Source organism: Strix uralensis, chromosome 4 (genome assembly GCF_047716275.1).
Source record: "Strix uralensis isolate ZFMK-TIS-50842 chromosome 4, bStrUra1, whole genome shotgun sequence".
Taxonomy (NCBI): Eukaryota; Metazoa; Chordata; class Aves; order Strigiformes; family Strigidae; genus Strix; species Strix uralensis.
In genome coordinates, this window is record NC_133975.1 from 80,953,783 (window position 1) to 80,966,489 (window position 12,707).

Genomic DNA, 12,707 nt, shown 5'->3' on the forward strand with positions numbered 1-12,707 from the left:
TACATCCCTTCCCTCCAGCATGTCAACTGCACCACATAGCTCAGTGTCGTTGGCAAACTTGCTGAGGGTGCACTCATGGGTTGGTCCTCTGGTTCAGCTGCAGTACCTGTTCTCGGGCTTGTAGTGGCTGCAGTTTCTGTTACTTGGTTACCAGGTGCAGAGCCCTTCTCTTGCTCTTGAGGGTGCTGAACAGTGTTTAATAGCACTCGGTAAGCGTGGGCTATGCCCCTGCATGTTGCAGTGAGCTGTGCCTCCCTGGAATTACCCAGGTGACAACATACTTTTTCCAAATATTCCACTAGTTCTTCAGGATTCTGCACCTGTGCAGGAGTGAAGTTCCAATACACTGGAGGTGCCCACTGTTCTAGGTACTTGCCCATTCTACTCCACACCCCCAGCCACTCATAATTCTCCAACCTTGGGGTAGGTTTCCAAGTGATACTCTTAAATAGTTGCTTAACCCTGAACAAAACCTGAACCACATGCAGGAACACACTAGCTCCTAACAGCATGGCAACCATGTTTATGTCAACATTCCAAAGATATTTGAAGTCCCCAAATTTCTCAAACACAACTGTAAATAGCCTCAGGGCCGATGACTGCACGCTATCGTAGATGAGCATCACATAGTACAACAGAAACAAAATCTTAACCCAACTCTCACGGAAGGTGAGCAACAGCATAGGAAACACATATTGCAAATGAGGTGATAAGATCTTATGGAGCCAAGCAACCCACATTTTTCCCATTTTGTTGTTATCTAAAAAAAAAAAACCCTCAGTGCCCCACATTGGGCACCAAAAACTGTTGAGGTTTGAACTCAGCCGGCAGCCAGACGCCACGTGGCCAGCCGTTCACCTCCCCCCTCCCCAGTGAAATAGGGGAGGGACAAAAAGAAGAGAATTCGTAGGTTGAATAAAAAGAAAAAATTTACTAAATATGACAAGAGAACAACAGTAACAATAATGAGTCCAAAAGGAAATGGGTAAAATGCAGCAGTGGCTTACCGAGCGCAGCGACCGCCCCCACAGCAACATGCGACCAGACCTGAACCCAAAAACAGTGCGCACCTGAGAGAGCCCACCCACCTGTATCCCTGGGCATGACATCACATGGTATGAAATACTCCAATGAAAGTTAACTCCATCCTGGTTGAAACCAGTACACTCTGGATGACACATCCCTTCCCTCCAGCATGTCAACCGCACCACATAGCTCAGTGTCATTGGCAAACTTGCTGAGGGTGCACTCAATCCCACTGTCCATGTCGCCAACAAAGATGTTAAACAGCGCCAGTTCCAACCCCGACCCCTGAGGAACGTCACTCCTCACTGCTCTCCACTTGGACATTGAGCTGTTGACCACAACTCTTTGAGTGTGACCATCCAGCCAATTCCTTATCCACCGAGGGGTCCATCCGTCAAATCCACATCTCTCCAATTTAGAGACAAAGATGTTGTGTGGGACAGTGTCAGATGCTTTGCACAAGTCCAGGTAGATGACATCAGTCACTCATTCCTTATCCACCAGCACTGTAACCCTGTCACAGGGCCACCAAATTCTTCAGGCACGATTTGCCCTTCATGAAGCCATGTTGGCTGTCACCAATCACCTCCTTATTTTCCATGTGCCCTAGCACAGTTTCCAGGAGGATCCGCTCCATGATCTTACTGGGCACAGAGGTGAGACTGACTGGCCTGTAGTTCCCCGGGTCTTCCTTTTTTCCCTTTTTAAAAATGGAATGAAAGCCTTTGACTTTTTGTGTTCCAGATAATCTTGATGTGGACCTGCCTTCTGGTGAATTCTAAGCAGAACAATCCACTATATCTCACAAACATCTGATCAAATGCATATAAGATAATAGTGTCTCCTGCCTGAAAAAGTCATATCAGAGCATGTTGTTACTGACACAAATTTATCAAGGCAAGCTTTCCATAACACACTGATCCACCACTCACAAGACAGAAAACAGAAATACAAATTTTCTGCATCTCTAGGTCAGTCTGTACTGTCTCTGTATAATAAATTAGATGTCACCTGACTACCAATGAGTCTTGAGTGAGGACACTAGAACTCCATCATATGATTCACAGAAATACATCTAGAAAAATCGCTAATGTAATATTTTTTTGTTACTACTAAATAAAACTGTTCCTCTCATCAAAAAGATTTCAAAGTCTCTCTTTCTAGCCTCTAACTCTTTTTTGATGATAGGGTCATCTTTGGACAACTTCCATTTGTATGAAGTGGAAAGAACTGCTACTTGATCTTTCTGGCTCTGACAAAAAGATCAGAAAACAGGAATGACAATATAAAATTCCGGTCCATTCTAGGCTCCAAACTCATTTGAAGATTCAACCCTGGAATCAATCTCTTGATGCCTTACTTTACAGCTCATCATGAACTTTTTGACTCTTAGATCAGTCATAAGGACAATTTTTAATTTTTATTGCAACCCGATTTTGAGCCATTAATGATTTGGTGAGTCAAGACCAAGACAAGAACAGAAAGTATCAGGGAAAGCACCCTGAAGGTCAGTGGAGTCAGCCAACTTTGTCATAAGCTTACGAAAGCCCAATTCTGTGGCAAGAAAGCAGTCACATTCTGCATTAATGGAAACATTTACTTTCTTTCCATTTCCAGCTTCTTACACCACATTCACTTCTTCTTTCAAGTTAAAGTCTTAGAGAAGGAAGCAAAACAAAATCAGTGAAAAACCCAAAGCAATATACTGTTTTAATATAATTAAAGTACTATCTTTCTTAAGCACTGTTTTTTCTTCCCCTTCTATCGTATCACCCTGGGACAAAAAATTATTACAAAGAAAGAAAAAGAAAAACATCTCCACATTTTTTCACAGAAAAATGGTATTATAACATAAGAACACTTAATGGAATTCTTCTCATTTGCTGAAGTTTGGAACAGAGTACAATAATGTATAATAAAAGGATACCTCTGTTTCCTTCAACTACGAAGAAACTAGCTTATCTTAATTTTAAAGAATGTTGTGAAGGATACAATTTTAGGGAACAGCTTTAAAGAACGATGCTTGTTTCCATAAATGTGATACTACCCATACATTCCTTTATTTAGGAATAAATTTGATATCCGCCTAACATGCACCAAAAAAAAGTGTGGCTACAAGAATTTGTCTTGACAAAAAAATGACTGACTTATTAAGTTAACCTCCATATTAAACAAAAGTACAGATATTTAGGTGGCAAAAGAAAGATATCCTATCCTTTTATAAAGAAGTGAAATAATCTACTTCTGGAATGGAAACAATATTTAAAAAACTACACAGCATAAGCTTTGCTCACATGTTTTTAATAAAAACATCTGTTGTCTGCTGAGACATACATTGATTTCAGGAAGATCATTTACAGATATGGCATTGCCTTGCTTTATAAATTGTCTTAAAATTACAGTTGATGCATTTAGTTTTCTATAACTAGATTAGTCTAGTACTAATATAAGTGTGTAGCTGCTAGTTTGTTGCCATTTGTTTGCTCTCAAATGATTGTATCAGGTTTATGGAACAGCATTAGTAAATTACATACTATATATATGTAATTGATGACTTATTATCAAAAGCAAAAATTCTGAGAATAATTAAATACACAGAACATGAATGTAGTCTTTTAAAATATGCACTTAAAAAAATCTCCATAGAAATACACCAGAAAACATATATTTCAGTTTAATCTTCTAAGAGGCTTTGATAACTGAAAACCAGCGTATTACTAAATGGTAAGGAAACACCCCACTTTGTGTAGGTATTGCAGAACAGATGATAAAATTCTCACTTTATTGTGGATTCCCTTGCTGGTTTTCTTTTCCACAACTTCCAGACTTAGGGTTTGGATATAAAAAGAAAAATCACATAGGAGGGGTTTTGGGGTTGTTTTTCTTTTTCCGGCTTGTTTGTTTGTGGGATTTTTTTGTTGTTTTAATAGCAGTAAAAGGCTGACCTGATCAAATCAGAGCTGTAAAATGCACTCTGGAGCCCCAAGGCCTTCCTAAAATAGCCGTGACTTCCTGTGCGATCACAGAGAGAACCCTTCTGTCCCTTGCATGGTGTGTGTCCTGCGGAAATCCACCGGCGATGAAGACTGAAACAGCTCACTGGGAAGGCAAGTCAGTCTGCAACAACTGTTGCAGTGTACTAACTACAGCAGCACCGCACAACTGGTGCGGAACTAGAGTGACAGTAAGTGAATGTACTTATTTCTGTGCTTGCTCCCTGAGGTCGGGTACTTTTTCACCCCTCACAGTGCAACTATGTCACCCTTAGTTCAGGGGACAGGACCTCTGTCAACACAGCATTTGCTCAGGAAGGATCTGTTCCTTATGTTGGTCCAGCTCATGCAGAATGTGACCGAGTCACAGACCAATCTTAGGTTCCTTGTCTTTAAGCAGGGAATATCTAAACCAGCTATGACACCTAGCATGATTAGTATGACAGCATGATCAAAGGTAACTGTCCCACATGAACCATGTGTACTCACAAAGCAGTAACATGGCACTTCCCACTGCCTCACCTAACTCACTTTCCTGTCACTGTCAGGCTGCTCTCTCCCACAGACTGTGACCATGATAACAGAGTCTCTCCTACAGAAACAAAGGAGCAAATTGAACTTTGCAAACCCTAGGATGACATATTGAGAAGGTCCTGCCCAATTCCATAACTGAACTAATCTTTAGTCCATCGTCTTTGAACCTCGTCTTAATCCAAATAAAAGAAGTGCAGTACAAGTTTGCTTTAGACTGCTCTCCTACATCATCAGACCAGACACATTACAATCTTTCTACTGACGGTCAGGACACTTATCAGCTTTATCAAGTTACCACTGTGAAGGCAAATTGGATATGTATCACAGGAAAGCAAAGTGTGTCTGCTGGCTGAGAATTATATGGTATGGCCTTAGGATGCTGTCAAAGTTATCACCCCTGAACTCAAATCCGTTAATTTTCCAGATTTTCATTTGAAAGTTTTTAGGGAAAGGTCGCAGGTACATTCTTAGGCTAGGAAGGAGAAAAGAGGCATGTCTTGCAAGAAACTAGCTGGTTGAATTCCTGTCTGACTGATAGAATGTTTTTGTGCTGCAAGGGTGATCTTGCAATATTAATTGTTAAGGTGCCTAGAGCCCTTGTATACGCATCTTTTTATTATTTAAATATTGAAATAAATAAATCATCTCACTTAAGCAACCAGCAATTCAGATTTGTTAGAATTCTTTCATTAATTTTGATGGTGCTGAACCCCAGATCTGTTAAAAGACTCCAGAAGAATAAGTCAGCCATAGTCTCTTGTAACTTCTAAATGTAAATACCTCAGCTGTAAGAAAGCAAAAGTTATCGACATTTCTTTCATTCATTGGGTTTTTAAATAACTAATGGTGTCTTAAATGCTTCATGGCAGAAGTCAGCACTTGGGCTTGGCTAAATAATAATTCAGAATTACAAGAATGTGTATGTCGGTATACTAAGCTTCCACCCCAGAGGAGATATTTCACAGAGACTTAGAAAAAAAAAAGAAAAAAAAAGCAGCACAATTTCAAATATAATTACTGACACAGTCTTAACAGTAATGTTACAAATGTGATATAATACTTTGGTAAATATACAAATTAGTAAAACCAAGCAGTTAAATGCTTTGATATATTTAAGATCAGGAGAAATGAACCATCATTATTTAATATCAACTTCAATTTTTAAATGCCAAGTTCCACTAAAAAGGGTAGGGCCTAGGGAACTTTAAATTTAAATGATTATGATGACTAGAAACAAAGGAAACAATAAACTTATGGATGTTAAAATGCCTCAAAAAAGCCAACTTACGCAGCAGCTTCTTGTTTTGACATCCCTTTGATATTCTTCGCCAAATAATCATCTATGTCATCTTTGTCTTTGATCAAATGAATCCTAAATTTAAATAAAAAAAAATTAAAAGAAACACTGTGAGGTGCTAACATAGACTTCTGCAGCATATATAATATATTAGCATTGCCAAGTAGAGCTAAAACCCGAAATATCGACAAAGTAATATATCAGATATTCTATAAACATATACAAATATTTTTTAATTTTTTTGGTCTGTAGCTATTTCAAATCTTTATTTCTGAAAGAAAACAGAACTGGTATTAGTTTTCAAGGATCTAGTTATCTGATATTTCTATCTAAACTAGAAGAAACTGTGTATTACCTAAATCAATAATTGCTTAAGCTATCCACATTTAAACGGTTTTCTAAACCAGAACCATTACACTTTTGCATTATCAGTATGGACCAGAGTGGCCAATCTATTTTGTATTTAAGTTTTTCAAAATTAAAACCAAGAAAATCAACAAAAAACAATCCCAGACCCAGCTCAAAATGCTTTCCTTAGAGCAATGCAGATTTCTAATACTGCTCTCAGCTTTCCACAGTTTGAGCAGCATATTGCAAAAGGTGGTCCACTAAAGGGGTAAGCCAAAGGGCTTTAGAATAAACAGCAAATTTCAGGATGCATGGATCCAATTTTTAAATTTGAACTGGATATTATTTCACTTTTCACTTGAGCCATCATCTTTTTGCATGTCCACTCTGATACACGAGAGGCCTTGAATTTTAAAGAATAATATGTACTTACTGGCTATAAGGTGTATTTAAATAGATTCTGATATCCCAACTGTAGAGGGCATTATCTTGATAAAAGTAATGTGAATTTATTTTTATTCTTCTTTAAAAGAGCATAAAGATTGTCTGGTTAATCACTCAAAGATAAAAGAAATTCAACATTAGTGTTCCACATAAATCTATTACTTTCCTCTTTCTCTGTCTGTATTACACTGCTGTCTTTCATTACAGGGATGAGAGTAAATTCTTTTCATAATGTTAGCTAATATAAGCATCATGCTCCTTATTGCTCTGAGAATACCAAAGACACTTTATGAAGTTCATTTAAATGAAAACAAAATAGCTAAGGAATGTAGAGATATTTTGACATGTCTGTGTTTAAAACAATGTAATAGTGAAAACTTCCGACACAAATATGGCATTTGTTCCAGAATTTGCTACTACTGAGCTGCACCAACAGAGGCTTATGCTTGCAAGCTGCACGTAACACAATCCATGTGAGTTGCTACTGACCATGCAAAATGTACAACTTATGGATATTGTCACGAAAATTTGGTTATAACCAATACCAAAATTTAATCAGTATCAAAAATTTCACACCAAAATAGTCACAATTTAATGTCATTAGGATAATGAAGATAAGGTAATTATTGTATATTTTAAACTGATGTAAAACATATTTCCAGGTACAATAGGTTTATATGAGGTAATAGAAAAATTGAAAAATAGTATCTCTGGGTAATTAAATATATTCAGTAGACAACACAAAAAACCCTGGCTGACCTTTGTACTTGAAGACTGCAAAAATGAGCTTTCTGCACATCAGTAGCCCAAGGGAACACAGCAGCTATGGGGAGGACGGGGTGCAGGGGAGTGCAAACCTCCAAACTGAAACAGTCGACTACAACAGTCAAATTCCTAGGCATCACTATCAGCTTGCTGCAATTTAATCTACACTGCAGTTAAAAATCATCTCAAACTGGAACACAGGAAAGCCTGATGCCTTCTCATTATCTTCTCAAAGGTATTTTAATAAAAAACCATCAGGGGAAAAGTCCCTAGAATCATTGCAATTTAAAATGTCATCTGCCTTATAGTCAAGGTATAAATTTCTGAGTTCCAATTGGTAACACCCTCTAACTTAAAGACAACTACAGCCAAGGGGAAAAAACCAAAAGCAACAATTTGCAAACCAATTACTGTTTACATAAGTTCTGCATTGGACTGATGCAACTACAAACATGGTGACACATCATGAAGAATTTAAGTTACTAAAAACAATGAATACTTATCTCCTCCTGGCTGTTATTATCAATGATGTTAATGTAGCAATAACAAAGAAAAGACAGGCAGATGATACATAGGAAAAAGTACACAGAGAAAATTCCATCATCTCAAATAACTATTATTTAAAATGGCTTGTTATATGCAATGAGAATTAAAAACAATATACGTAATTAATGTGAAGAACTGAGACTGTGACTTGGAATGGATATTGTTTCTTAATAGAGAAATGAGGGGAGGATGGCGCTGGCTAAGACATTGTTTCTTTTCTTCCAGAAATTGTCACTTGCTTTTTCCAAACTGTTTTAGCCTTATTTCTCCAGTGTTTCCATGATGACTCACCATATTTCATAAATAGTTCATAAAAAATCTACTTCACCTGTAAATTGGCTTGTATTTAATTTTAAATCACTCACTTATTAAAGACAAATATATTTTAATCCAATGGACACCTATTCCAGAGTTAACATTTTACACCATGCATTCCTATAGCTACTTCTGTTATGAGTCTACACAGCAAAAAAATAGCTACTGATTATTTTTAGAAAGAAACTTCATGATAAGTACACCTGACTTTTTAAATAAAGAACTGAACAAATTCTCATAAAGGACCAAACTGATGCTCACATAACTTTCTATCCCCACTGCCTATTCTGCTAACTCAGACTCCAGTTTTCTCAACATTTCCTATCAAAGAAAACAGCAGAACTTGTCTTGCTCTAATCACTAGGCATCTAACAGCATGGTCTAAACTATTACTTTGCTGCAAATAGGCACAACTTCTATAGGACTGCTGCAGAATAACCTTGAACATGAAACAGCCCAAGTAAAGGGAAGAAACAAGACTACCTCTGGGGTGAGTTCTTCAGCAATGTAGATATTGGGAAAAGTGATGGCTGTAGAACATGGCCTCAGCCATAAAAGATTTAAAAAAATATATAAAATTGTAAGACATTGCTGTATGTCCTTATTCTATCAATGTTTGAGAGGACACCTATCAGCATGAGCCCCTCAGAAAGACTTGGCCCAAGGATGCCATGTTTCTAGATCCTTACTGCTTTTAGACACAGACATGGAGCTGCTGAATTCTGAGATGCCAAAGGCTAAGGGGGATGAATGCAGGATTGCAGAGAAAAAAATAAAAAAATAAAAAAAAATAGGAGGAAGAAGAAGAAAAGAAAATAACCACATTTTTTTCTGAAATGGAGGTGATTCCAGGAAAAAGAGCACAGTGGGGCAGAATAGTAACTGAGACACCAGTGCACACTGAGGAAGACAAAACTATATGGATACAAGTAACTAAGAGGAGAAATCAGTGCAACAGAACAGAAAGCCATGTAGGCGTGTGCAAGATGATGGCTTGAAAGTATTACGGCATTGTTGTTAACTCAGTTATTAAGTACAGGATAATGTTTTTTCAAGCCAGTTTTATTCATTATATTTTGAGAGATTCAAAACTGTTTTGTGACTGAATGAAAAAACAAATCCTCTTTTTTCATCCAAATAAGCACATTTTCAATGACCTACATTCGTATCAATGCTAAATGGAAATAACTTGCTATGGCTTTTGAAGTGGTTTTGAAAAATCGGGATGAAATATCTACTTTAAACACAACACATTTCCTATTTTGTTTTTCTTTCCTTTTAATCATGAAACTTTCCTAAGAGAGAATTTCCTTGCCTCTGATTTTTGCAGTTTTAAATATTGCAAAAAAGCAAACATAATTTGTCACCTTGCCATAGCTGATTGAAGCTGTTCACAGTAAAAATGATACTCTGAAAGAAAAGAGGTACATACCTTGCAAAGTCTAATGAGGAGCAAAAAGTCTGCTCTATGAACCTGGGATGCTCCCCAGAGCCTTGTAGGATTGCTTGAGGCAACACATTCATTTTAACTAAAACAAACAAAAAAACCCAAAGTTACTTGAAACAGTGCCTTCAGAGTGATGAGATTTCTTATTCTTCTTGTGCTGCTTTCCAGTCAACTCTCTTTTATTTCCAGTGCGTTATGTGTAAAACCGAACTCCGTTTCCACACAAATCTTTTCAGGCCTCAGCATTACTTGAGTAGGCCATAATGCATAGGAATGGCCATGATCTTGCTTTCAATGGTTTTCTCTCTTTCATTGGAGTGCTTTTGATTTGCACAGGGATAACTGATTCAGGAACCTGCATGTGATTCCCTGTGCTTCCTCAAGTCATCTAGGTCCAAGTATTAATAATATTTTAAGTTAATACAGAAGGTGGAGAAATGATTGAACATGCAGTGTGCAATGCAACAACAAACACTGTATTAACGTTGTATGTAACGTTATATAACGTGTATATAACGTTATATAACGTGTATATAACGTTAACTATTAACTATTAATAGTGACAATCATTTGAATAAAAAATGTAGGCAATGCTATACTTACAACACAGGGTTGTACTTAAAACAAAAGCCGAAAGCCCCACAGTTATGTAGAATCGTATAGCTCGTCATTTTGAAGTACATAAATGATAATAGGACTTTTTTGTCATATAGAGCTACTGCGTTTTTTCCCCAAGTATTCAGTCTACACTTCCTACCATTAAAGTTTCAGCTGCCAGTTCCTTCATTTTGCATGTCTGTGATCTGAGGACGTTAGCAGCAGGAGCACCCTTACTTTTAAATTTGGTTTAATGTAGGTATTGCATGCCCTGCTGGTAGGCCTCAAGGCACAAACTTTTAATAGGAATGGGAAAACAGAATACCATGGGGAGGGGGGGAGGGGAAGAATTTAACTATTTGCTACATTTAGTGAAAGGACATTTATTTTATGGGAAATAAATGTTAGATATTAATCAACTTGATACTGAATGATCAGCACCAGACTAGTAGATATTTTATATATTAGCCTTCCTGGGATCAAAAGCCGTTTCATTGATGCAATATTTTGCTACAGTTATAGTGAAGTAATTTTTTTGGTGTTACTTAGAATAGAATAACAAAGACAAATATAGGTTGAAAAGATGACAGAATATGATATTCCCCCTAAGTCATTCTTTTAGGGATTAGTACTAATGATAATATTTGTTACAGAAAGAAAAAAAAATATTTATAAATAAACTAATCTACAATCAGAGGCAGCAACATTTTACACAAGTGTGTCATGGAAAAAAAAATCAATAGAAAAAAACATATGGGTAATTCATCACTATAAAAAATTATAATACTTATAGAAAATGACAGATTTGTATCCAGAAGCAATATAAAAAGGAAAATCTCTTTTTAGGAAGTTACTATTCAGTGAGAAATACTAACTAAACTTTGGAACAACAATATTGAAGTCCAGAGAAGATGCAAAGCTTTCTACAAGCCTCTTAGTTCTGAGGCATTAGGTGAGAAAGAGCAAACAGACCATGTCTTAATGGCAGCTGTTAAATCTGGCAAGGCAGGAGGTCTGACCATCTGCAGCTACAAGACAGAAAAGGCAGGGCTAAACTGCTAAAAGGAGACTCTGAAAGCCCCAGTAGAGCCACTGCAACCATGAAAAGCTATCGACGGGTAGGTGTACTTCGTGGTGTTCCACAGATCTGAGGCACATGAATCGTGGCTGGAGCATACAATAGCTCCTCGCTGGTCCACATGCTCCAGGTTCCCACCCCACAGAAATCAAGTATGTGATGGACAGGCTGGCATACACACAGGTCTCACACTAAAATGAGACACATATGCAGACATTTTTCTGAGTCCATTACTGCCTCACAAGGATTAAAACTATTGCCTTGAGTTTTATTTCAAACTCAAACTTTGGGAATGAGAAAAAATATCTGCTTCATAATAATGTGAATTTAATTTTTATTTTAGAGCCGGGAGGTTGCTTTCACAGTGAAATGGATCGTGGTTTTCCCTCATTTCCAAGGTAACTGTAATCTTTACAGGTAAATTGCAACCAGACGCAGGACAGAAGGTGTCAGCAACACATCCTTCTGAAATGCGTGCTATTACATTCACATAAATTTCATTGCTGATCATTGAAAGAATGCTAACCCCTTTACATCTTATTCCTTTATTATAAGGCCCAAGACACATCTCATTTACTTAATCAAACACCCACAGAATTCAGCCAAAGATAAGGCAGTGCAGTTTGTTTCTAAGGAAGTGCTATACCTAATCCCATGATCAAGGGAATCTCTCCACAGGCTGGAATTGCTCCACCCTGCATGGAAGCTAAAGGTAAAACACCAACTGATTGCAATGGCTTTTCCCAGCATGTTGTAGGAAACCTGTTCGCTGTCCTCCCCATGCATTTTCCTGGACATGCATAAACCTAACTGGAGGCTGAGGATTTTCCAGAAAGGGAAGCAGCCTGGGAAGTAGGCATGGCTACATCCAGCTGCTTTTCGGGATGTATTTGCTGCTACCTAGCACCTCATAAAATAAGAGGACGTCAGAGTGTGACAGGACAGACTTAGAGCCATGCTGCTTTATTGCGCTGGAAGTGCTGATACGACTGATTAAAGACCCAATTAATTTTTAAAATCTATAGCCAGTGTGATAGATGTAATTTGTTCCAGGTAACCTGGATGAGGTCACAGCCCCAACCAGGGCTTGGTTTTGCAGCACTCGACCCATATTCTGAACCTCCTGCGGCCTTGTGGCTGTCCAGCCCCGGTTGCGGGAAGCCAGCCACCCTCACCCAATCACCCGCAGGAATACTTTTTTTTTTTCTTCACCTGTTAACCACCCCCATACGCTACATACCCCCAACCCTTGGCTCCGGTACTGTCTCAGTCTGTTAAAAAAAAAAAAAAAAAAAAAAAAAAAGAAATAATTAGTTG

At 37.8% G+C, this 12,707-nt stretch overlaps 1 protein-coding gene across 1 annotated transcript in view; it reads right to left on the minus strand.

Moving 5' to 3' along the window:
• Positions 1–12,707, minus strand: part of TTC29 (tetratricopeptide repeat domain 29) — a 231,430-nt gene that overhangs the window by 131,875 nt on the left and 86,848 nt on the right. Inside the window, exons 2-3 of the mRNA XM_074865178.1 lie at positions 9,701–9,797; positions 5,842–5,925 (exon numbers count right to left, since the gene is read on the minus strand). Coding sequence (XP_074721279.1) covers positions 5,842–5,925; positions 9,701–9,792 — 176 coding nt within the window. The 5' untranslated portion in view covers positions 9,793–9,797. The remainder of the gene's footprint in view (positions 1–5,841; positions 5,926–9,700; positions 9,798–12,707) is intronic.